The sequence below is a fragment of the Capricornis sumatraensis genome, chromosome 7, assembly GCF_032405125.1.
Source record: "Capricornis sumatraensis isolate serow.1 chromosome 7, serow.2, whole genome shotgun sequence".
In the NCBI taxonomy this organism is placed as follows: Eukaryota; Metazoa; Chordata; class Mammalia; order Artiodactyla; family Bovidae; genus Capricornis; species Capricornis sumatraensis.
In genome coordinates, this window is record NC_091075.1 from 62806470 (window position 1) to 62832515 (window position 26046).

The 26046-nt window shown below is 41.5% G+C and overlaps 1 protein-coding gene across 2 annotated transcripts in view; it reads left to right on the plus strand.

The window, feature by feature from the left end:
- The window catches only part of LIMCH1 (LIM and calponin homology domains 1), a 355643-nt gene that overhangs the window by 167508 nt on the left and 162089 nt on the right, over positions 1 to 26046 (plus strand). For both annotated transcript variants that reach the window (XM_068975297.1, XM_068975298.1), the window contains exon 3: positions 2837 to 2906. In XM_068975297.1, coding sequence (XP_068831398.1) covers positions 2837 to 2906 — 70 coding nt within the window. The remainder of the gene's footprint in view (positions 1 to 2836; positions 2907 to 26046) is intronic.

The window sequence follows — 26046 nt, forward strand, 5'->3', positions numbered from 1 at the left end:
AGTATAAATACTTACATGCAAAGTGTGGAGAACCATTTATAGAGAACTTACTATGCACAAGGCTCTGTGCTAGCTTCTCACATATTTTGTCACATTTAGGCCTCACTGACACCTATGCAATTGCTGCCATTGTTTCTCTATAACGGTTGAAAAAACTGGTGTTCATGGGCTTGCCCAAAGTAACACCCCCAGTGAGTGACCAAGCTAGGCTTTGGAGTCAGTCATCTGGACTGCAGAGCCAGTGCTCTCAGCCCCACCCCACAGCTCCGCATCAGTCTATCCACAGGTATTAAATAGGAGATAGGTCCAAACATATTGACAAGGCCTGCTCTCCAGAGTAAATTATTCAGCCTCCAATATACATTGCTAAGTAGAAAAATAAGGTGGAGAACAGTGCATGTTATATACTACATCTGTCTTTTTTTTTTAAATTATAGCTGTCTTTATGTATTTTCTTTGGAAAATCTTTAAGTTTACTTCAGGGATTAGTCTGGGGCCCCGTGGGATCCCAGTGACAAGGAGACTTAAGTTTTACTGGATATCCTTTGGGTTCCTTTTGAATTGTCAGCACTGCTGTTGGTTGGCAACCTTGGGATTTCCCAAAGTGAGATTCAAACCTGGTCCCCTGGTCTGCTTGACAAAGAAGGCAAGGAGAGCCTAAAACTAGAGGCAGATAGCACCAGACTTGTAGGTGGCAGGGTTAATATGCAAGGAACTTACATATGATGCTTGCCTTGGGCAGCTGAAAGACGAGGAAAATCTTGCCAGAATCTTGTTTATACAGATGCTTTAACTGGGTTCAGTCACATATTCAGTCCAGGTAGTCTCAATAACACACTACTATCTCAAGGCCGAGTGCTGGAAGATGGTTCCCACTGTGGGAACGGTGGGCAGAACATACAGGCCAAAGATGGGGCCAGCTTGAGTTAGCCGACAGTCATGTCCAGTCAATGACCTTTTTCAACAACTGCGTGTGACTACTATTTAAAACTCTACTTTAAAATGACAGTGTTACGAACTGGTAAGAAAATTAATGTATGTTAAGAATTTTGTACATTTGAAATCTGCTTTTCAGGCATCCTATCTGTTTATTTTGAATCACAAGCTATGGGATGTTAACTCTACCCAAGAGAACGTGTTGATCCAGGGAACTCAGATGCCAGGCCTGACTGTACCACTTAGGTCATCATCGTCAGGCCTCAGTTTTCTAAACTGAAACATGAGAAGAGTGAACAAGTTGCCTTCCAACTTGAAAAACCAATAATTTCAAGATAAGCTATAAAACCCCCACTTTTTAAGAAGATTAAATTCATGGTTAAAATTAAGTGCATTGATGAAAGGAGTGCCATCTTGGTTCTCAATGGGCCAAAAGGCACTACTCTTTTGTGGCTGCTCTGGGCGTTGCCTCTTGGTGGCAACACTGAAGAATTGGGGTGAAAGTTTCCAAGAACAGGCAATTCTTAGTGTAAAACCAGAATATCCTGTCATAACCACTGCAGCAACATTTCTCCATCTGTCAATACATAGTGGTGTCAAGGTCAAATATAGGCTGAATTCAAGACTAATTATTGGACACTTTCAAAGCATCTTTTGTTACTGGTTTGTGAAAATCTATTAAGCATAGGTTCTTCATAATTTACTATAATCTTTGATTGCATGAATGATAACAGAGTTTGGCAAAGCTTTTGGTAAAGGGCCATATAGTAAAAATTGTTTGATTTGTGGGCTCTAGCTTCTCTGTTGTAACCACTCAGCTCTGCTGTCACAGCACAAAAGCAGAAGTAAATAAAGCGTAAATGAATGGGCAAGGCTATGTTCCAGTAAAACTTGTTTACAAAGGAGGGCATTGGGCCAGATTTGGCCCATGACTTATAGTTTGTTTACCCCTGAATTGTAGAAAACAAACCCCTGTCCCAACGTTCTCTTTGCCCTGTGTCCTGAGATAAATTACCTTATTGCCTCTCCTCTAATTCCTGAGTATAAGAATAAATGCCTCCATTCCACAATACCATACCTTCATTAATTCCCTTATGAATAAACCCTAGTTGGCAAATGCTACAATTCTACCACGTCACCCTGATGCCAACTCTATTTTAGTTTTACAAGTTGCCTTCCTTATTTCTTTTCACTCTGAACTGAAATTTCCTGAAGATAAACAGCTATGGTTGCTTCTCTTGCATTCCTTTGTATTACCATTTTTACATGATTTCAACCTTTACCCCCCAAATGTTTGGGTCACATATCTTTTACACCTAGGGAATTGTGGTCAGCGTTGTTTCAAATCTGCAGGATATAATTGGTTAACCTTTTGCTAAACATATTCTTTCCTCTCTTAAGCGAAGCTCACCACATTTAACAAGCCACTCTCTTCAAAGACCAAGAAAGTCTGGAGGAAGAGTTAATCTTGGCAAATTATTTGCAATGATAGATGTTGGTCTCTGAACTCAGTGCATCCCTGGAGAGACCTCTGCCTTAGCCAGGAGAATGGGGAAGCAGCTTTGGTGTGTAGCAATACCTGGCTTCCATCCTAGACAATTCCCTCCCAGCCTCAGTCCAGCTCACCTTTGTCTTTTCCCCTGAAGCACCTCCTAGTTTCCATCCTTTCTTTTCTCCCATTATTTCCAAATTCTAAAACTTCACCTGCCATGGACAAACTTGATGTTGGCAAAGTTCTTCACTGGGATGCACGAAGGCTCACAGATTATTGAGATTTACTACATGCTTTAAATTCACTGCTTTTCCTATTCAGCAATTTAGTTGTAGCCCCGGATAAAGGTGATTTGTGTGATCCATCTTGCTTTATGTCTCGCTTAACTTTCTGTCTTTTTCATGACAGGTTGCTGAATGCTATAAAGCCAGGACTTGTTAAAAAGATCAATAGATTGCCTACCCCCATTGCAGGATTGGTGAGTATCCAGAATTGAGATTTATCTTCCAATATTGCTTTGCTCTAACCTAAGGGTCATGACAATGCCATTTATTACAGTTCTTTCCTGCAGTATATATTCCACATGAATGAGAATGCATTGAAGCCATTAAACTGTGAGGTCACTTAAAAATGAAAGATTGCAGTTATGCCTAAATGGCATCTTAATCTTTGTGTTTTTCCCATGAGTGATAAGAATGACGTTCATTCCTAAAGAGTTAAATTTGTTTTGGGGTGAGAAGCTGGTAATTAAGTTGACCTGAGGGGAGGAATGCGATGGTAATTATGGTTTTCTCATTTCAGTTCTCTGCATTCCCCTGGAATGAAGGAGAGAAGGGGTAGTGAGAGAAATAATTTCATGATGAACAAGCAGCATTTTCATGATAAATTGCTCTTTTCAATCTTAAAAATCTTCTTGCGTTTAAGTACCACATTTGTAGACCAACTTTCTAAAGACATAATGGTCACTGAGGTGATTCTATTATCTGGAGAATTGTTAAGCAAATCCCTGGTTCTTCTGGACCTACCCAGCTAAAACCAGTAAAACTCAAATGTTCACATGTAGTCAGATGCAGGATTCTTCTTCATGCATTGATGTTTCATAATTCCTGGCAACTAATTTTTATTGCTTAATTGTTGTTACCTTTTGCTAATAAGAAAAAGGTGGAAGATCAAAAATACGAACAAAGCTTAGTTCTAGAAGCAACACGGTGCACATGTCTGGGCTCACCCATGTGCCCTCACATACACGTGTGTACATGTACAGGTACATGTGTGCACAGAAGGCTGAGGGTATGTGTGGCTTAGTAACAATGCTTCGACTGTTTTCATTGTGGTGCCTTCTGTGCCTGTGGTCTTGCAAAGAACAATTAGAAAAATGTCAAGAATTTAAGCAAGCTCCTACTTAGACTCTGATGATTTGCTTCACAGTCATATGACAATGACTAATTGAAATTTGATGCAACAACAACAACAAAATTACATTTGAGAACTGTGGGGCTCATTAATTAGGTACATGGTTTAAGCAAGTTGAATGAAATGGATTTTTTTTTAATTGTAAGAATTGCTATTTCTGCAGGTGCATTTTATTTCCCATACTGGGTAGTAGTACATTGGTAATTAGTTATGAAAAATCTTTCTAATTTCATTCATCAGAATCAGGTAGTCAATACATAGATACTTAAATTTGGAAGAAATGGATTTAAATAATCTAATTAAAAATCTATATATTATGTATATTAATATTATATGCATTAATGTGTACATGTATTAGTTATTTTTAAACTTTTTATTAAATCCATGTTTTTCAAATGTTAAGGCCATCGCTTTAATGAAGCTAACAGATATCTGTTTGGCCCCAAGCATGTGGCATCTCCAGACCTTGGAAGTCTAATATATAATATTATAGGAGCAAAACTTATAGCAAGAAGTCAAGGAAGGCACCAGTGAAACCCACATGGCTGCAGAAAGCAGCTCTCAGTCCGGAAACTAAGGAGAGAAGGGTTTTATAAATATTAATTTAAACTGTGAATCGTAAATAATTTGAGCAAAATTAAGGTTTGAGATGCGTGCATTGATGTTTATGTTGGTTTCTTCTAGCAGATCAAGCATTGTTCTTTACCTGTTGCCTCTGCTTTGGAACAGGCAGGCCATGGGATTCAAGAGAACCAGGGGACCTCTGTTGCTTTACTCCTATTTATACCCCTAACTTTTCCTTCTTCTTTTTTTTCATTTGAGTTTCCTTTCCATTTTATCCTTTCCATCATTTCTCTGTTTTCTTCCTCTTTTCCAAGTAATGGTTTTCCACTTATCCCATCCTATATCACTTATATTTTCTTGACTGATTTGTTATTGTGATACTGTGATTTATAATAAGCAATACGTATTTGGACTTTGTCTGTTTCTGGCATGGAGCACCTAAAACCCTTGGAATTTCCTAAGCCATAAGAACAATGGAAACGTCTTTTGTTATAATACTTGGTCTTCTGTCGTCAGTTCCTGAAATGGCTCCAGTTCTATAAAGGTGAAGGAGTATCTTGTTCTTTATAACAAGCTCCTTTCAGCCCCACCTGGATGAGGTGACTTTTGGAAAGTCCCAAAGATGGGGGCTGGTTGCCAGGGGAACCAACCTCATGATGAGAGAGTTGGAACTTCAAGTCCCACCCCACTGACTTCCAGAGAGGGGAGAGGGGTTGGAGGCTGATTGAGTTGCCCGTGTCAGTGATTTAATCAATCTTGCCTACGTAATGAGGCCTCCATAAAAAACCAAAAGGACGTGATTCGGAGAGTTTTCAGATTGGTGAACACATGGAGATCCCAGGAGAGTGGCATACCCAGACAGTGTGGGAGCTCTATGTCCCTCCCCACATACCTTGCTCTATGTACTTCTGAAGCTAGCTGTTCTGAATCCTTTATAATATTCTTCATAATAAATTGATAGACCTAAGTAGGTGTTCTTTGTGTTCTGTGAGCCACTTTAGCAAATTACTCAAACTCAAGAAGGAGATCTTGAGAATCTCTGGTTTATAGCTCATTGTTCAGAAGCCCAGCTGACAACCTGGACTTGAGACTGATATCTGAAATGGGGGCAGTCCTTTTTTTATTAATTTTTTTTATGGGGACAGTCTTAATGGGACTGAGCCTTGACCTGGGACATCTGACACTATCCCCAGGTGAAGAGTGTCAGAAATGAGTTAATTGCTTGCTGGTGTTGGAAAAAACACACAGTGGAGTTATCTTTAGTCCAAAAAAATGCTTATTTATGTATAATTAATTACTGCCCATTCACTCATGATTCCTTAATCTACAAATCTGGTCAAGCTCTTTTTTTTTTTCTTTTCTCTTCTCCAATTACCACCAGATCAACACCTCCAAAATCCAGTGCGCAAATTGGGATACCAACAAGAAACAGAACTGCTACCCTTCTGTGCCCTTTCCCCATCCTGTTAATGTTCTTCCAGAGTCTGCTCTTCAGATCTATCATCTGCTTGCTCTCTACACTGATGTTCCTGTCTGTCTTTGTGACCTCAACTCTTCATAGCATTGACCCAAGTCATCACTTCTCACCAAGTTTCTTCTCCTGAACTCCAGGTCTCTTATTCTGTGTATTGGACAGCTCCATCTGGATGTCCTACTGAACATCTCACACTGTTCATATTCATATTAGATTTAAGTGACCACTGCTGCCCACTGATGTCAGTAATGCGTCATAAACATGCAGTTGCCCTAGTTGAGCTATTAAAGAATATGGCAACTTTCTTCAGTCTGTCTACTTGTTTGCATTTTGTTGGCCACTCGAGAAGGCCTAGAGCAGGTCTTCCTCATCTCTTACCTAGATTATTACCATCAACTCATAGGTCCTCAGATGTTATTCACTGTCATGTATGAAGCCTTTTCTCATGACACTTCTTATGAGTATATCTCTCTCTGCTCTTCTTGACTAAATCTTATTTACTTATCAAGACCCAATGCAAAAGCACCTCCTTTGTGAAGCCTGTAGTGTTTATGGTCCATATGATCTCTTTTATAGAATACTGTTAGCATCTCCTGGTTTATCAGAAAATGAGTTAATAGAGACAAAAGAGACAGCTGTATTGAAATATGATCCAGAGAGTAAGATTTTTGAATAACTGTTGTTACTAGGTTGCAATTCAAGGTGTGTAAATGATTTAGTATTCATGTTTAAGCACTGTAGCTAGCTTTAAGATCACACAAACAGTAAAAACTGAGGTGGATCCAAAGCCCATGCTCTTACTTACCAATGCCTATAATGGGTGCAGTGATAACAGGTGTCCTAGGGATGCACAAAGAAGTCACAGCATCACCCTGATGGAGCGTCTCCCAAAATCTTTAGCCTACATCCAGTTCTGAGGAAACAATTCAGACCCGTCCAAACTGAGGGACATTCCGCAAAACAACTGGTGTACATTCCTTAACTCTGTCGTGTCATTGAAGACACCTCCCCCGCCCCCCAACTGTTGCAGATGAAAGGTGGCTAAGGAGATATGACAGCCAAATGCCATGTCTGATCCTTGATTGAGAACGAGCAACTGTGTTAGATATATTGGGACAGTTGGGGAAATTTGAGTGCAGATTGAATATTAGATAACAGTGTTTCCTCAATGTTGAATTTCTTTCACATGTTAACTATCTTGTCAAAGACAGTGGTGGATATAGGGGAATATTCTTGATGTTAGATGAATAAAAGCTAGAGTCTTTAGACATGAAATGTCACAACATGTACAACTAATCCTCAAGATGTTCAGCAAAAAGAGGTCTGTGCATATAATGTATAATTTTATATACACATACACATGGAGAGATAGAGGAAGGGAAGGGGGAGAGAGGGGGGCAGGGAAGGAGGGGAATGTGGTAAAATTTTGTATCTAGACAAGGGATATACAGCTGTCATGGTACTGTTCTTGCAGGATTTTGGTAGGCTTGAAAATTTACAACATAAAGCATTGGAGATTGAAACATTAATTCTCTTATCTGTTTTGAGAAGGAAAGGGGACTGCAGGTGAGTAGTAGATTTGAAGGTAGCAGAGACGATCTTGGATGTGTAGAGCTGCAACCTTTTGTGTGAATATATTCTCCACATGACATTTCTTCCACCCATATTTGTGACACTCAGGAAAGAACAAACAGCATTCCTCAAGTGTATCTGCAGACTTCTAGGTTGGTTAGTACTTTGTCAGGGAGTTGACAGGTCACTGACCGTCTACCCGTTAAGCAGTCCTTAGTAGCAGGGGCCATGGAGATCTAAGAAGTATGGCCAGAGGGATCTCTATGCCCGGAACCCATGCCTGTGTGACTTAATGGCCTGGTGCTGAGAAAAATCCATTAAGATGGCCCAGCTGCTTGACTTGAAGATAAATAGAAAAGTGTGTTTTCACATAGCGATCCCAAATTATAAACATGTGTAGATTTCCAAAGGCATGAATAGGTGTATTTTAGCCCCTGAGTTGAGCTGTGGTTACCAAGAATTCAGGGGTGAAGGTGTTAAAACAAAGTAGTTGAAAATCATTTCCTGGCAAGAATGCAAAGACCCTGGATCTGGGTCTGTGTTTCTTCTGTAGCGATTGCTGACACACGCAGCCGCATGGTGACTGCCTGCAGATGCTTGCATTCTTTTTTAGGTGTGAGTGACACTGTTAGCTGTTGCCAGAGAGAAAGACCTCAAATTTAGGTCTTTGGCATAGCAACAACTTTTCAAAACCCTACCCTTTATTCGGCCAGTTTGACAGTATTGTGTAATCAAGCCACATCCTAAAACTCAGTTTAATGGTGGCTAGAGATCATGGTAAATTCTGTTTCATCCAGAAACATCAGACTCTGTGCAGGAGACATATATGTATGAAATTCTTCCTTGCAATAGGAATTTGGACATTAAATCTTTTCTCACCCAGATTTTAGTTGTAACAGCCAGTGTGTGTGTGTGTGTGTGTGTAATTGGAAATAGGTATTTGTGTGTTGTTGCTGTGTGTGTCTGTGTGTGTCTGTGTGTGTGTGTGTCTGTGTGTGTCTGTGTGTGTATGTAACTGGAAATAGGTATTTTAGGATTCTGACCTTGGGTGCTGAACCCTCCCAGGGCTGTCATGAAATATTTGCTTGATCTTGCATGTCAATCCAAGAGGATGAAAGCAATCAGAGAAGAAAAAGAATTTTACTGCAGGAAGGGCATCTTAGGTATATTTGTTTTACAGGTGAAGAGGGGTCCGTAGAGGGGATGATCACACAAACAGTAAAAGCTGAGATGAGTCCGAAGCATAGACCACCTTTCTCTGTGGTTATATTACTCACAAATTCTCCCAGGTGAAAATGGAGCACATGTAAATGACAACTATTTTACGTCTTGTGAGAAGGACGGGACGGACAACAAAGACTGACTTTTTCAGCTCATCTCTTTTTGGGTTTCTGCTGTCCAACATCTTTAAAATACCTTTCCAAGCTCTGTGAAAGGGCTCACTTCACCTGATAAATGCTGGGAATTTGCACTCAGTGAAGCTCAGTAGGCTCTAGCAGGAAGGTCACTGGTAGAATTATCCTACCATTTAGTTACTCTGATCCACTCAAAAATTTATTCTTTAGGAAAAGCAGGTATTTTTCTAATCAAAAGATAAGATTTCAAATATGCTTAGAGCTGAGTTTTCTCAAATGGATAAAAATGTAAGTTCCCATAAACTTTGTGGACTTTAAGAGGCTTTCAAAAGGTATCTGCTTTATTTTATGAAAGCGATACCAGAGCAGTTGATGTTTCATTGTTTGAGAGAGGTCAGAAAAGGAGGAATGATGAAAAGGCAGTGGCAATTTCCACATTGTGAGAAGATTAAAAAAATATTGTTTTGGACAAAGGTAAACATAGGAAGCTATTGAAAACGGAGTAGTATGAGTGAAAGGCCCTTATTCAAACTTCATAATTTTAGGAAGATGACAGTGCAACAAATTTGAGTCCCAGATGTTTTGAGTGTCTACCTGCCAAGAAGTGGTTTCCTGCAAATCCTAACTGGAGATTAGCTCTTGTCTGTCTCAGTTCATCCTTGTCAATGTCTTATATTTTAGGTTTCTATTTTATAGTTTCATTTAGCATGTTTTCCATCCCTGCAACAGTTTTATTATGGGTCCCCCCAGAAGAAACTGGCCAGGGTTCCGATCTCTGCCTCTGTTTCTCTTCCAGTCAAGTGATTGTTTCAGGCCAGGAAGGAAGCAGAGAAGCAAAGAGGGAGGCCAGGGGTGTGAGTCCCCGTAATGACAACCATCATATTAATATATTAAAACCCACCTGTATACAGGTGCAAGGTGTATCCTTCTTGATCTTTACAGTTTCCCTATGAGGCAGTTATTGCTGTGCCTTACTATAATCTCAGGAGACAAGGGTGCTAAGAAGTGGGTTACCAGCTTTCCAATAAAAAAGAGGTGATATGGAGATTTGGACCCTGATTCATCCAGCTATCGACTCTGTCTTTTCTACTGTGTTACACTATCTCCATGAGGCCTTATAATAGACCACTAAACCTCAGCACTCCTGAATATCTGTTTGGAGGCAACAGTCTCTAAAGATACCTCATGCTTTTAGAAGACCACCTCTCATCCTTCTCGTTTAAGATCTATTAATTTCATCAAACTGAGGCAGTGGCGTATTTTAAAGAGCCCTGTAAATGTAAGATTTCTACTATCCTATGAAAGCAATTTCCATGTGGCTGCACCTCAAGCATCATAGTCAATGAAGCACCAGTTCAACAACTAATGTTAATAGGGGAACTTTAGACATCTTTACTGTTGTTCAGTCACTAAGTCATGTCTGACTGTTTGCAACCCTGTGGACAGCAGCATGCAAGCTTCCCTGTCCTTCATTGTCTCCCAGGGTTTCCTCAAATTCATGTCCACTGAGGGTCTTTCCAAAAAATATCATAGAGTGATTCCATTCTAACATGCAATAAAACTTGCTAAAATGCCCTCCTCTTGCTCTCCTCTCTCTGTCTTTCTGTAAACACACACACACGCACACACACACACCTCTCATTCTTGCCAGCACTCCCTACAAATCTTTCCCACACCAGCCACCTGAGGTTGTCCAGACTCACACTCTACTGGCTCTTGTCTCTCTACTCAACCTTTTCTCTGCCTCCACTACCCCTCCGCCTTTTCAGGTGCAAATCAATCCAGCTAGGCTCAGCACCTTTCAGTGCCTCCCCAGAATCATAATTCTGATTCAGGACAACAAAGGTTCGGGAAGATGCAGATGCAATTCTCTTTCATGGCAGGCAGAGACCGGGGACTTAGAACACACCCACCCTGTGTGTTTTTCCTGAGGCAGTTGTATGGTGTGATGGGGGTAGGGCTGGGGGGAGGGTGTTTCTGGAGGTGGTCTTGCTCTTCCTTGGGAGCCAAGTGGAAACTGGTGTTTGAGTGATGCTCTGTACGTAGGAGGTACATTTCACTGAGGGAAATGAAGAGACCTTGTAAAGAATCTCAGCCAAAACTGAATTTAATGACACATGTTCCTTTATCCTCATCCCTGGCACAGTAACAGAAACCTCAGTTGTGTTTCCACACCACACACAGAAGGAATGCTCAATTTGCTACTCTTGGGTTGGGTACCAAAACTGAGCCCAAGCAGGAGTGGTGGTTAGCCTTTTAGTAGCTTTAGACATAAGAAAGTGCAAACTGGAGGGGAAAACAACAGTAAAACCCATGCGCTCCTTCGAACACTTGATCCTGCATTCAGTTAAATGGTGGACTATGAACCTAGCGGGGATTTCTTTGTTCAGTGCCTCCCAAGTCAGCATGGCTTGTATGCTGCCAGGGGTAACAGTTTCCACAGGTACCTTCTAAAAGTATTGATTGTTCCAGGTCCATTCAGTTCAGTCGCTCAGTCGTGTCCGACTCTTTGTGACCCCATGAACTGCAGCACGCCAGGCCTCCCTGTCCATCACCAACTCCCGGAGCCTACCCAAACTCATGACCATTGAGTCGGTGATGCCATCCAGCCATCTCATCCCCTGTTGTCCCCTTCTCCTCCTGCCCTCAATCTTTCCCAGCATCAGGGTCTTTTCAAATGAGCCAGCTCTTCGCATAAGGGGCCAAAGTATTGGAGTTTCAGCTTCAACATCAGCCCTTCCAATGAACACCCAGGACTGATCTCCTTTAGAATGGACTGGTTGGATCTCCTTGCCATCCAAGGGACTCTCAAGAGTCTTTCCCAACACCACAGTTCAAAAGCATCAATTCTTCGGTGCTCAGCTTGCTTTATAGTCCAACTCTCATATCCATACATGACTACTGGAAAAACCATAGCCTTGACTAAACAGACCTTTGTTGGCAAAGTAATGTCTCTGGTTTTTAATATGCTGTCTAGGTTGGTTATAGCTTTCCTTCCAAGGAGTAAGTGTCTTTTAATTTCATGGCTGCAGTCACCATCTGCAGTTGATTTTGGAGCCCCCCAAAATAAAGTCAGCCACTGTTTCCACTGTTTCCCCATCTACTTGCCATGAAGTGATGGGACCAGATGTCATGATCTTAGTTTTCTGAATGTTGAGCTTTAAGCCAACTTTTTCACCCTCCTCTTTAACTTTCACCAAGAGGCTTTTTAGTTCTTCACTTTCTGCCGTAAAGGTGATGTCATCTGCTTATCTTTGGTTATTGATATTTCTCCTGGCAGTCTTGATTACAGCGTGTGCTTCATCTAGCTCAGAGTTTCTCGTGATGTACTCTGAATATAAGTTAAATAAGCAGGGAGACAATATGCAGCCTTGACGTACTCCTTTTCCTATTTGGAACCAGTCTGCTGTTCCATGTCTAGTTCTAACTGTTGCTTCCTGACCTGCATACAGGTTTCTCAGGCCCCTTATCTTGTCAGATAACTTTATATAAGGGCTTCCCAGGTGGTACAGTAGTAGAGAATCTGCCTGCAATTCAGGAGTGTGGGTTTGACCCCTGGGCCAGGAAGCTCTCCTGGAAAAGACAACCCACCCCAGTATTCACGCCTGGAAAATCCCATGGACAGTGGAGCGTGGCAGGCTACAGTCCATGGTTACAAAGAGTTGGACACAACTAAGTGACTGAGCATGCACACATACAACCTTCTATAGCTGTCCACTGCATATAAGGAAATAAAATTCAAACAGCTCAGAAAGGCATCTAAGGCTTACCCTGAGCTAAAGGAATGTTCTAGGTATATCACCCACTACATATTATCACTCTTAGGAACCAGGATTACAGTTAACTTACTACCTAAACCAAAAGACTTGCCACACAGTGAATACAGAAATAAAAGTGTATCAGCTGGTAAGAGCCAGGACCACTGTGAGCTGGACCAGGAGAATGCTGGTGGCCACTGGAACAGGCTGACTTGTGGTTATCTGCTGAGTGCTTGGACCAATAAGTTAGTCTCCTTTTCCATATTGTTTGATTACTTGGGAAGACTCAGTAAGAGGTGTTTTGGTTTTGGTTTTGATTTTGGTTCTTTCCACTCATTCTGTGTTTATTATCTGTTTTCTGATTTTCTTATTTGGTGAGTGTATATCAGTTATCCACTGCTGTGAAGAACCCACCTGCCAATGTAGGAGATATCTACTCCAGTATTCTTGCCTGGAAAATCCCATTGACAGAGAAGCCTGGCGGCCTACAGTCCATAGGATTGCAAAAAGTCAGACATGACTGAAGCCACTTAGCATGCACACACTCATGCTGTGTAACAAACTACCTCTGAATTTAGTGGTCTAGAACTAACACCGAAAAAGATGTCCTTTTCATCATAGGGGACTGCAATGCAAAAGTAAGAAGTCAAGAGATCCCTGGAGTAATAGGCAAGATTGGCCTTGGAGTACAGAATGAAGCAGGGCAACTTAACAGAGTTTTACCAAGAGAATGCACTGGTCATAGCAAATACCCTCTTCCAACAACACAAGAGATGATTCTACACATGGACATCACCAAATGGTCAATACCAAAATCAGATTGATTTTTTTTTTTTTGCAGCCAAAGATAAAGAAGCTCTACACAGTCAGCAAAAACAAAACTGGGAGCTGACTGTGGCTCAGATCATGAACTCCTTATTGCCAAATTCAGACTTAAATTGAAGAAAGTAGGGAAAACCACTAGACCATTCAGGTATGACCTAAATCAAATCCCTATGATTATACGGTGGTTGTCCGAGGAGGCCTTACTAATGGCTGAGGAAAGAAGAGAAGAGAAAGGCAAAGAAAGAAAGGAAAGACATATCCATCTGAATGCAGAGTTCCAAAGAATAGCAAGGAGAGGTAAGAGAGCCTTCCTAAGTGATCAATGCAAAGAAATAGAGGAAACAATAGAATGGGAAAAACTAGACATCTCTTCAAGAAAATTAGAGATACCAAGGAAAAGACTCTGATGCTGGGAGGGATTGAGGGCAGGAGAAGAAGGGGACAACAGAGGATGAGATGGCTGGATGGCATCACTGACTTGATGGACGTGAGTCTGAGTGAACTCTGGGAGTTTGTGATGGACAGGGAGGCCTGGTGTGCTGTGATTCATGGGGTCGCAAAGAGTTGGACACGACTGAGTGACTGAACTGAAACTGAACTGAAGAGAACATTTCATGTAAAGATGGGCACAAAAGCAAAGGACAGAAACAGTATGGACCTAACAGAAGCAGAAGATATTAAGAAGAGGTGGCAAGAATACACAGAAATGGCAGATAACCATGATGGTATGATCACTCACCTTGAACCAGACATCCTGGAATATGAAGTGAAGTGGACCTTAGGAAGCATCACTATGAACAAAGCTAGTGGAGGTGATGGAATTCCAGTTGAGCTATTTCAAATCCTAAAAGATGATGCTGTGAAAGTGCTACACTCAATATGCCAGCAAATCTGGAAAATACAGCAGTGGCCACAGGACTAGAAAAGGTCAGTTTTCATTCCAATCCCAAAGAAAGGTAATGCCAAAGAATGCTCAAACTACCGCACAATTGCACTCACCTCACATGCTAGCAAAGTAATGCTCAAAATTCTCCAAGTTGGCTTCAATAGTATGTGAACTGAGAACTTTCAGATGTTCAAGCTGGATTTAGAAAAGGCAGAGAAACCAGAGATCAAATTGCCAACATCCTTTGGATCATAGAAAAAGCAAGAGAGTTCCAGAAAAACATCTACTTCTGCTTTATTAACTATACCAAAGCCTTTGACTGCATGAATCACAACAAACAGTGGAAAATTCTGAAAGAGATGGGAATACCAGACCACCTGACCTGCCTCCTGAGAAATCTGTATGCAGGTCAAGAAGCAACGGTTAGAACCAGACATAGAACAACGAACTGGTTCCAAATTGGGATAAGGGTACATCAAGGCTGTGTATTGTCACCTTGCTTATTTAACTTATATGCAGAGTATATCATGTGAAATGCCAGGCTGAATGAAGTACAAGCTAAATCAAGATTGCCAGGAGCAATATCAATAACCTCAGATATCAGAAGACACCACCCTGTGGCAGAAAGCAAAGCGGAACTAAAGAGCCTCTAGATGATAGTGAAAGAGGAGAGTGAAACAGCTGTCTTAAAGCTCAGTATTCAGAAAACGAAGATCATGGCATCTGGTCCCATCGCTTCATGGCAAGTAGATGGGGAAACAATGGAAACAATGAGAGACTTTATTTTCCTGGGCTCCAAAATCACTGCAGATGGTGATTGCAGCGATGAAATTAAAAGACCCTTGCTCCTTGGAAGAAAAGCTGTGACCAACCTTGACAGCATATTAAAAAACAGAGATGTTACTTTGCTAACAAAGGTCTGTTTAGTCAAAGCTATGGTTTTTCCAGTAGTCATGTGTGGATGTGAGAGTTGGACTCTAAAGCAAGCTGAGCGCCAAAGAATTGATGCTTTTGAACTGTGTTGGAGAAGACTCTTGACAGTCCCTTAGACGGCAAGGAGATCAAACCAGTCCATCCTAAAGGAATTCAGTCCTGAATATTCATTGGAAGGACTGATGTTGAAGCTGAAACTCCAATACTTTGGCCACCTGATGCAAAGAACTGACTCATTTGAAAAGACCTTGATGCTGGAAAAGATTGAAGGCAGAAGGAAAAGGAGATGACAAAGGATGAGATGTTTGGATGGCATCACTGACTCGATGAACATGAGTTTGAGCAGGCTCTGGGATTTGGTGATGGACAGGGAGGCCTGGCATGCTATAGTCCATGGGTCGCAAAGAGTCAGACATGACTGAGCGACTGAACTGAAGTTAGTAGTCCAAAACATTTACTATTCCAAAGTTCCTGTGGATCTAGAATCTGGGCTTGGCTTAGATGGATTAGAGTTTCAGGATGTCCCACAAAGCTGCCATCAGGTAGTGGCTGCTGTCATTTTACGACTTGACTAGGGAAGGATCTGGTTCTAAGCACACTCAGGTGGATAGCAACAAGATTTGTTTTGTTGCAGGATGTTGGCCAAAACCATCTTCAGTTGTTTGCCATAAGGGCCTATTTACATAGAACTCACAGTGTGATAGCTTGCTTCATGAGAATAAGCAAGCAAGAAGAACCAGAAAAAGAGAGAGAGAGAAAGATACTGAGAAAGAACAAACAAGATGAACATCACAATTATGTATAACCTAATCTCAGAAGTCACATTTCCTCACCTTGGTCATATTCTATTGATCAAAAACAAGTCACCAGGTCTAGCCCACACTCAAGGGGAGGAGACTGCACAAAGACTTGTGTACAGGAAGAAGAGATCACTCAGAGGTATTTAAAAACTACCTCCACAGTGAATGAAATGATTGTCCTAATCTGCTGAGAAACGGAGGGCATGGATTTCTTATTCCCCTGAAAAAGCATCCTTTATAGTTATAGTACTTTAACAATAATACAGTTTTCCTTGGACCACCTCCTTTACGTGACATCTAAGCTCTGTTTCCCAGTTTTCATCTGCACGTATACACTAGAAATAGATGGTTTGTTCTTTCTTGCCTTCCAGGTGAAAATCCACTATGATTCAAGACATAATTCCATAATTCCAGCCTTCCAGGGGAATCCCTTTCTAGAGGCAAATAAGGTCTAATAGAGGGAGACTGTGAAATAGTAATGAAATGTTAAGATGCAAGGAAGAACAAGAATAAGTTTCTGTTTGAGAGTAAGAACTTTGAAAGGTATGGATTCTGAATATACTTCGAAGTCGCTTCAGTTCAGTTCAGTTCAGTCACTCAGTCATGTCCAACTCTTTGCGACCCCATGAATTGCAGCACGCCAGGCCTCCCTGTCCATCACCAACTCCCGGAGTTCACTCAGACTCACGTCCATCGAGTCCGTGATGCCATCCAGCCATCTCATCCTCTGCCGTCCCCTTCTTCTCCTGCCCTCAATCCCTCCCAGCATCAGTCTTTTCCAATGAGTCAACTCTTTGCATGAGGAGGCCAAAGTACTGGAGTTTCAGCTTTAGCATCATTCCTTCCAAAGAAATCCCAGGGCTGATCTCCTTCAGAATGGACTGGTTGGATCTCCTTGCAGTCCAAGGGACTCTCAAGAGTCTTCTCCAACACCACAGTTCAAAAGCATCAATTCTTCAGTGCTCAGCTTTCTTCACAGTCCACCTCTCACATCCATACATGACCACAGGAAAAACCATAGCCTTGACTAGACGGACCTTAGTTGGCAAAGTAATGTCTCTGCTTTTGAATATGCTATCTAGGTTGGTTATAACTTTTCTTCCAAGCAGTAAGCGTCTTTTAATTTCATGGCTGCAGTCACCATCTGCAGTGATTTTGGAGCCCCCCAAAATAAAGTCTGACACCATTTCCACTGTTTCCCCATCTATTTCCCATGAAGTGATGGGACTGGATGCCATGATCTTCGTTTTCTGAATCACATCCTACTCTGTGCAACCCTGTGGAATGTAGGGTAACCCTCCAGGCTCCTCTGACCGTGGGATTCTCCAGGCAAGCATACTAGAGTGGGTTGCCATGCCCTCCTCAAGGGATCTTCCCAACCCAAGGTTTGAACCCACATCTCTTAGGTCTCCTTCATTGGCAGGCAGGTTCTTTGCCCCTGGTGCCACCTGGGAAGCCTGCTATCTAAAGACGTATCTACAATTAGAGAAGACTATTGGGGTTGGAGAAGGATGGTCTGGCCTCAGAGGATGGAATGAGAAAGGCTTTGAGCACAGGAACCTGGGTCTTGTCTGCAAGTGGCTTTTTGTATGTGGCTGCAGCTGGATCCCAGGGTCCCTGAAAGAAATCAATACTGTGGAAAGTGGACCAGGAATAGTAGGTTAAGACAGAAATGCTACCTGGAAGTGTTTGGGCTCGTCTACAGTAAGAGCCACTGCAAACAAAGGACTCTTGTGTTCCAGGTAACTTTGGTGGCCATATGGAAAGTAGATTATGGGACGAGACCAGCAACCAAAGTCAGTTAGGAGACAAGTAGTCCAAACAAGAGGTAATGTCTCCTACTTAACCTTAGTAGAATCAGTGAGAGTGGAGATGAGGACACGGGATTTATGGTTCTATGTTTTTCACTGATAGTAGTGTGCCCTTAATTGTAAGACATACTATTTAAAAATTATATAACTAATTTTAAAAATCATTAATTAAATTATAACACAATGTTAACATATCAGCAATGGAAAGATGCATCATTATTCTAGAAGTAAAAAAATTGTACAACTTGGAATTAATGAAATATAATAAATAATCTTAGGAAGACGACATCTACATTTTGGATTTCAGCAACTTGGCGAATAGTGGTGCCAGTAATATACATCATGGGAACAGGGGATGAGAAATGGGTTCCAAGAGAAAAGATGAATTCTCTTTTGGATGTATTGAGTTGGCTACCTTTAAGAGATTCTTGTACAGATGTCTGGCAGACAGTTGGAAAATGTTGGTTTGGAAACTCATGAAAAACCGTATAAGAAATTGGACTAGGTTAATGAATGGCTGATTTTAAATTTAAATCCTTATGCTGAAGTATATATGAAGACACATTCTTTCTTTTTCTATAAACACAACTTTGAAGTCCCCCCCCCCCTACAAATTATAGTGTGCTCTTAGCAGTGTTTGACTTTCATTGGAAGGGGAGGTGGGGGAGGTTGGGATGATGAAAGAAGTTTGAGACCACAGGAGGAGTCATTAGCAGTTGCACTTAGATATGGAAATCATGAGAGATAGTAACTTAGATTTTCACATAATTAATAGTTTATTGAGATGTAATATCCAACCAATCTCATACCCTCTAGCCTTTCTTATACCCTTGATTCTTCACTCTTAATGCTTGATAAACAGATTAATTTGCCACCATAACAAAGTATAGCAGATTGGGTGCCTTAAAGGAGAGAAATGAAATCAAGCAGAGGCAGGGTTGGTTGCCTCTCTCTTTAGCTTGAAAATGGTGATCTTCTCCATGGGTCTTCACTTGGTCTTCCTCTGCACTTTGTATCCTAATCTCATTTTTTAAAATAATGACACTGATCAAACTGGATTAGGGCCTGCTTTAAGTGACCCAGTTGAATATAATCCTTTCTTTGAAGTCACTACCTCCAAATACAGTCACAGTTCTGAGTTACTGGGGGTTCTGACTTCAACATATCAATTTGGAAAGGGGACACAATTCAGTCCATACCAGTGAGTGAGCCAGTCAAGGAATGAAATTCTTATTCACATGGTTATGAATGCCTAGACATGCTAGTTGAAGTCTAATATCCCTTTATACACCACAAATTATTTTTCCACGCTTGTTTCCATAATTATTTTATGTCTCTGCAGAGGTGGAAGGTTATATATAGAAGTGCTGTAAAACTTTTTTTTCCTGTCCCCCCCCAACTCCCACTTCCTATCTGGGGATTGGGGGCACGCATTCTTTGAAAAAAGAAACCACTTATTCTCCCTTATCGTTCATTGAACAGCATTTAGCAAAGTTTCTGACATTACATCAGTTCCTTACTTTTTTTCCCCTGAGGAACAGACCTTCAATTAGGAACTGTGAGGAAAAAATATACATAATAGCAGGAAATACATATTTCAGACTAAGTCTTACTTCTTTTTTTCATAGTCATAACTTTTATAAAGAAGGAATTTCTGTGGAACTAATTTAAAGCAAATTTTTCAAACCCAGATTCATAGGGATTCTGTGGTTTGACAACAGGAAAAACACTTTAAATACCTGAAAGTATTGTATGGTGGAGTAAGATCCTGCTAGGTTGAAACAAATTCTCTTCAAATATGCCATCATCTGAGATTGTTTTGTAGGAAGTTTGTGTTGGCAAGCACCTCAAAAGAACTTGCTGGACAGCTCTTTTGTAATTAGCTGGCTTCCTGCTAAAATCTTAAGTCTGCCTTCATCTCAAAATGGATGTAAAAATTAGTTTCCCTCTCTTGTCGTTCTCTCCACAAAATAAAATATGGTATTTCTGAGTAAAAAATCTGTTGTTTTTATTTTTGAAAATTAACTTTATTCAGTTTAAAGTTTTGATTTGACTCATTTTCCCTATATTTAATAAGAGGATGATTGATATGGTGTTACAGCAATGGTGTTTATCTCAGGGGGTCTTTCTCCCCAAAACCCATAATCCCAATCTAACCGTGAGAAAAATATCAGACAAACCCAAATGGAGGAGCAGAATCCTTGACCAGCACTTCTCAAAACTGTCAAGGAAAGTCTGAGAAACAAGGAAAGTCCAGAAGAAGCTTAAGAGAAATGATGATTATAATATGGTGCCTTTGATGGATCTTGGAACAGAAAAAGTACATTAGTGGAAAACTAATGAAACCCAAATAAAACCTGAAGTTTAGTTAGTGGCAATGTACCAGTGTTTGTTCATCAGTTTTGATAAATGGTACTAACCACTGTTGAGTAATATCAAACACCAGAACACAAGTTATAATGGACTATCTTTGCAATTTTCTGTAAATTGAAAAACTATTTTAAAATAAAAAGTTTGCTTAAAACCTAGACTGATTGACGATAAACATAAAATAAAACGTAATGCAAGGATTCTATAAAATAGGCAATGAAACACAGAAGGTATTAATAAATGTTAAATGTCAGCCCACCACTTGATGTATTGGTATCAATAAATGGCGGGATACCAGTGAGTCAGTGGGCATATCAATCTAATAAACTTTTATAAATGATGAATGGGCTGTAAACACTGTGTTTTATAGTGTTTGAAAATTCCAAACAGTAAATCCACACACGATGTTTCTGCTCACATATTTCATGATTCCCGTTTTTTAGAATCTGCACAAAGAAATATTTCATGCCCTTTAGGGAGGTTTAATAAAAAACAACAGGTGGGAAATGGGTTTTGCAGTAGCAGGAACGGCCGTAACCATAAATACTAGTACCTGAGAATTACCCCAGCAGAGGACTGTAAACACATTAATCACTCGACAGTGCAGAAATTCCATCCTCAGATGTCATCTCAGTTTCACGCACAAAGATGAAATGCTTCTATTTAAATTCAAAACCCTGAATGGATATGATGATCCTTTATTTTCATGGGAAATCATGGAGTGAGTTCCCCAGTGTCCTCATCTATAAAATGGGATTGATTAAATCTCATCTCAGGATCGTGGGATTAAATAAGATGATACATGTAAAATGCCTAACATGGATGGTACCTCGTCTGTTTTCAGTATATTCTAGCTGTGTTTATTATTTATTATATTCATGATTTTTCTGATAGCCTTACATTTTCATAACTAGAAGCTATTTAAAGAGGTTTTTTAAGTTCTTTATTTTATATTTTACTTTAATTGGAGTATAGTTGGAGTACAGTGTGTTAGTTTCAGGTATACAGCAAGGTGCTTCATTTATACATATTCATATATTAATTCTTTTCCAGACTCTTTTCCTCACATAACTTATCACAGAAAGTGAAAGTGTTAGCCACTCAGTCATGTCCAATTCTTTGTGACCCCATGGACTGTAGCCTGCCTGCCAGTCCCCTCTGTCCATGGAATTCTCCAGGCAAGAATACTGGAATGGGTAGCCATTCCCTTCTACAAGGGATCTTCCCAATCTGGGGATCGAACCCAAATCTCTGAGTCTCTTGCATTGCAGGCAGGTTCTTTACCATCTGAGCTACCAGGGAAGCCCCGTTGTCACAGAATATTGTTCCAAATGAGGAAACTGAGACTCAGAGGGCAGTGACTTGCCTGGGATCATGAGGCTGCTTTCCTCCAGAACTGCGACATCAGCTACCCCTCCCTCCGGTCCCAGGGCCCTACTGCAGATCCAGGTTTACCCACTGCACTGAATGCTGACTCTGCAGCAGCTGCTGCCACAAAGCTCTCCTGCAGGATCGCCCTGGGCATCTCTACGTCTAGGGGATTCTGTCCCCCTTCCTCAGTGGGAGCAGAACTCTCCGCCTCCCTCCCCAATAGGTGTGGCAATCATGCTCTCTTCCAGTTAGTTCTCTTTCACTGCATCAGCATTTCAGCTGCTGCAGCCTGCTCGGGGCAGAGCAGGGCTTGCTGTGCTGAGGACTGTTTTCAGAAAGGAGATGTAAGGGCATTTTGGCTGCTGTGTGGGGGCTGACTGGAGCACCCAGGACAGATGCCCTACCTGCCTCCCAAGTGTGGGTATGCTGGAGTTGTATGTGGACTATGAGGCCGTGGAGGGGTAAGTAAAATCCATTATGAGAAAAATACACGATGATGGGTGTCCATGAGTGAAGGAAGGAAGCTATTTAGATTTTATCACTTTTAGTTTTTTTTTTTAAAACGTTCCTTTGTATACGTTTATGATATGGCTGGAATACACCAGAATTGCTTTCCTATGGAGTTTACCTTATCCCCTGATATTTTTACCACCTGTTTCTTTTAATGAAGTTTTCTTATTGTCTAAGGAAAGCATTATTTTTACCTTTTGGAGTGTGTCATGGAACGCATATAGATAAAAAGTCAAAATAAAGAGGATTTCTCAAGAATTTTTTGTGAATTAAAAGCAACTCGGCTACATCTTGAAAGACGTATTCCTCAGTAGCACGTGGTGTCCTGGGGAAGATGTGATGGCATACCTGTGAGGTTTTGTTTCACCCGAGTTCTCCTCACATTCTGCTTTCTTCCACTGCCCTCTTTGCTTTCTGAAAATGTCTATTTCTTAAAATGAGGAGGGAAAGAATTGAGGAGAAAATTGAGGGGGGGCGGTAGAGGATGGTGAGTCTGGGGTCAAAGGCTACTCATTTCAGCCCAGCCCACTCTTGTCCTTCAGAGTCAATATTTACTGCAGGATAGAGAAGGGATGGAGGTTATTTCTGGACAATTCTCTAATAAAACCTGTCAGAACTGTCTGAATACTAAACGCTTCATGGCACCGGTTATCTAGGGGAAGGAAATTTTCCTCAGTCAAATTTATGAGGCTGGGTTGAAAACAAAGCTGAAACGGAGCCTGGCGAATCCCCATGGCAAAATGATTCATCTTTGTGGAGTTGGAAAATCTATTTTTATCACCTTTATTCAGCCAACTCCTTAATTTTATTCCCTCGCTGAACGCCTGCTATTTCCTTCATGGTGCTGAATAGCCCAAATGTGTCGGAGTCTGAGCTCCTCTTCGGGCTCTCCCCAGCCGGGCTGATTCAGCAGCCTGAGGAGAAGCGGGTTGTTCTGCATCGCGTGGGTGGGTGCAGAGCAGTGTAAAGGTCAGGTCACACCGAGCCACACGCTTTGGCTCAGGGTGCACGCCACTGCACTCTCCTGCCTTTTGTGTCAGGTGGTTGTTAGCCACTCAGTCATGTCCAACACTTTGTGACCCCACGGACTGTAGCCCACCAGGCTCCTCTGTCCATGGGATTTCCCAAGCAAGAGTACTAGAGTGGGTTGTCATGCCCTTCAGGGGATCTTCCTGACCCAGGAATCGAACGCAGATCTCCTGCCTTGGAAACAGATTCTTTACCATCTGAGCCCCCATGGAAACCCAGAGGGTGATTGGGTGACCATAATTCTTGCTGAGAAGACCTTTCCAAGGTTGGGAAGAAGGGCAGAAACCCAGCACCTCCATGTGGTTTGCCTTTATGCTGGGAAGCAAGCATGAAAAGGTCACCAATACCCTCAGTCTAATAATAGAATGGAAACACCATTCTCATTTCCCTGTCTCTGTTTAGGTTTTTATCTATGCCATTTCAAGTTGCTGCACATTTCACCGGCTCTTGCAAGAGCCCCATGTGATGCTAAGAAGATTGGCGATTGTTTACAATAATAAAGTTTAAAAGACAAAGATGAAGGAAAAGAACCAGTTCTTACTAAGTTTCCTTGTCTAACTGAATCTGCCAGCTTACTGTTTGGAAGAAGTGGCAAACGGTGGTTAGAAATCTTGACAATTATATGAACAGTGTTTGTAGCTGCATGGGGGTGGGATTTTTGGCATCTGGCAGAATAGGCACTCAGTGCATATTTTACAGAATGAATGGAAGGATACCATTCCTCACAGCCTTCTTAGCTTCCTTAACCTTACCCTTAGCCTTCTTAATAGCTGTCCTTCAGGAGACAGTGCAGAGTGGTCATTAGGAACTGGCATTCTGGAGGCAGATGGCCTAAATTCAATTCCCAGATTTGCAACTTCTTAGCTGTGCTCTGTGGCAGGTTACTCAGTCATTTGAGGCCTTCGTTTCCTTGTCTGTAAAATGGGAATAATACAGCGACTACCTTATATGGTTTTCAGTAAATAAGTCAATATAAAAGTCTAGAATTTTTCCTGTAAGATGGTTCAAGATGTGAAGAGAGGGAAAAAAAAATGCAGGAGGAGGTGATTGAGGAGGCTTGGTTATTGGAATGAATTGGGGAATCTTTGAGATTTTGACCCTTTTTGGTTCATTCATTCATTCCCTTAAGTCATGATGCCAGTGATTTATTTCCTTTGTTCAGTAGAGAAAATAATATGAGAATAAGAATAAAATGGAATTTAGAGGAAAAACATTACTTCCAATCTCTCAATAAATAGTTATTGAGCTCCCCCTACTCTGTGCAAGGTGCTAAACGTTGGATTACCAAGTATTGAAACTAATTGTCATCGTCCTTGCTCACATGGATGCTACAATCTAGACTCTTGGGCATTATGAACTTATTGACTCAGCTGCTCTGTTTCTTTTTCTCTGTTCAAAAGATATGTTGAGTAGATGTAAAAGGATGATCAAACTTAGCTCCCAGTAGTGAGTGAGGATGAGGAAGTAGCCAGAGAGTAATGTGCAGCTTCCCAGGTGGCGCTAGTGGTAAAAAACCCTCCTGCCAATGCAGGAGACGCCAGAGACTCGGGTTCAATCTCTGGGTCAGGAAGATCTCCTGGAATGGGAAATGGCAACCCATTCCAGCATTCTTGCCTGGAAAATTCCATGGACAAAGGAGCCTGGTAGGCTACAGTCCATGGGGTGCTAAAGTCCATGGAGTCACAAAGAGTCGGACACGACGGAGCACTCACACACAGTGTGTGTATGGAATGGCGTTCAGAGCCCAGCTCAAAGGCTGTATAAAGGTAGATACATGCCCATGCTACATATGCGAGATATGTAGCATGGGCGTTGGATTGACCCACGAAACTGGAGCAGCATCCAAAGTAGTGGTATGTATGAAAAGTGAAAGTGAAGTCGTTCAGTCGTGTCCAACTCTTTGCGACCCCATGGACCGTACCGTACCAGGCTCCTCTGTCCATGGAATTCTCCAGGCAAGAATACTGGAGTGAGTAGCTATTCCCTTCTCCAGGGGATTTTCCCAACCCAGGGATCGAACCTGGGTCTCCTGCATTGCAGACAGACGCTTTACCGTCTGAGCCACTCAACTTCTAAAATATAAAGGAGCACAGGTAAGGAGTAAAACAGGAAGAGAACCAAAGCAGTGATAACAATGATAAGAGCCATAAGTAGAACGAAGACTGGATTTCTTTGAGATTATCTTCTCTTTTTAGCACCTGGCAGGTGGGCTTCTGTTTGGTCTTCTTCAGAACCTGGAGCTTCACATGTCTTGGAAATACAAGGATGTGTGTGAGCTACTAAGCTGCATGTAGTTTTGCTGGTGTGTAGAATATTCTGATATTTTAATTTGGTGGATACCCCTCCTTTTTTTTTTTCCTTTCAAGAACAACAGTGTTTGAAGACCTGCCCCTTCCTTATGCCATTCATTCACCATTGTCACATAGATTTTTGAGGAGCAGTTTTAATCTTAGGTGCCTTATAGCCGAAACCCAGTGAGTTACCAGTGTGGATTGTGGAATGCGATAATTAGCAATTTTTCATTCTGCCTTCATCTGTGTGGCTGGATTAATTCCTGGGGTCTCTGTCTTCACAGCAGACGTCTGTGAAGAAACCGAGGTTACGAAATGACTGGGGTATGTTTTACATGGCTGTATTCAGCTCCTTCTGTTTGATTCCCATGTCTGCTTTGGCAGGGATTTCCACAGTTTTTCTGTGGGTGGTGCCAGAGAATGACTTTGGTAAACAGCCCCCTGGCTGCTGTTGGCTGGGTCCCCACAGACACCATAAAGGACACAACTTGAAAAGTCACTGAGGTTCCTCTGTCCTTCCTAGAGCTGCTCCAGCCTTACTGTGTTGTGAGCAGCAGTAGGGAAACTGGTCTGTTTGCTCTCTCTTTCTCGGCTGCCCTGTGAGCGAGTGGAGTTCCAACTGTGTTGAGTTTCCCTTTCCTCTTAATACACATCTT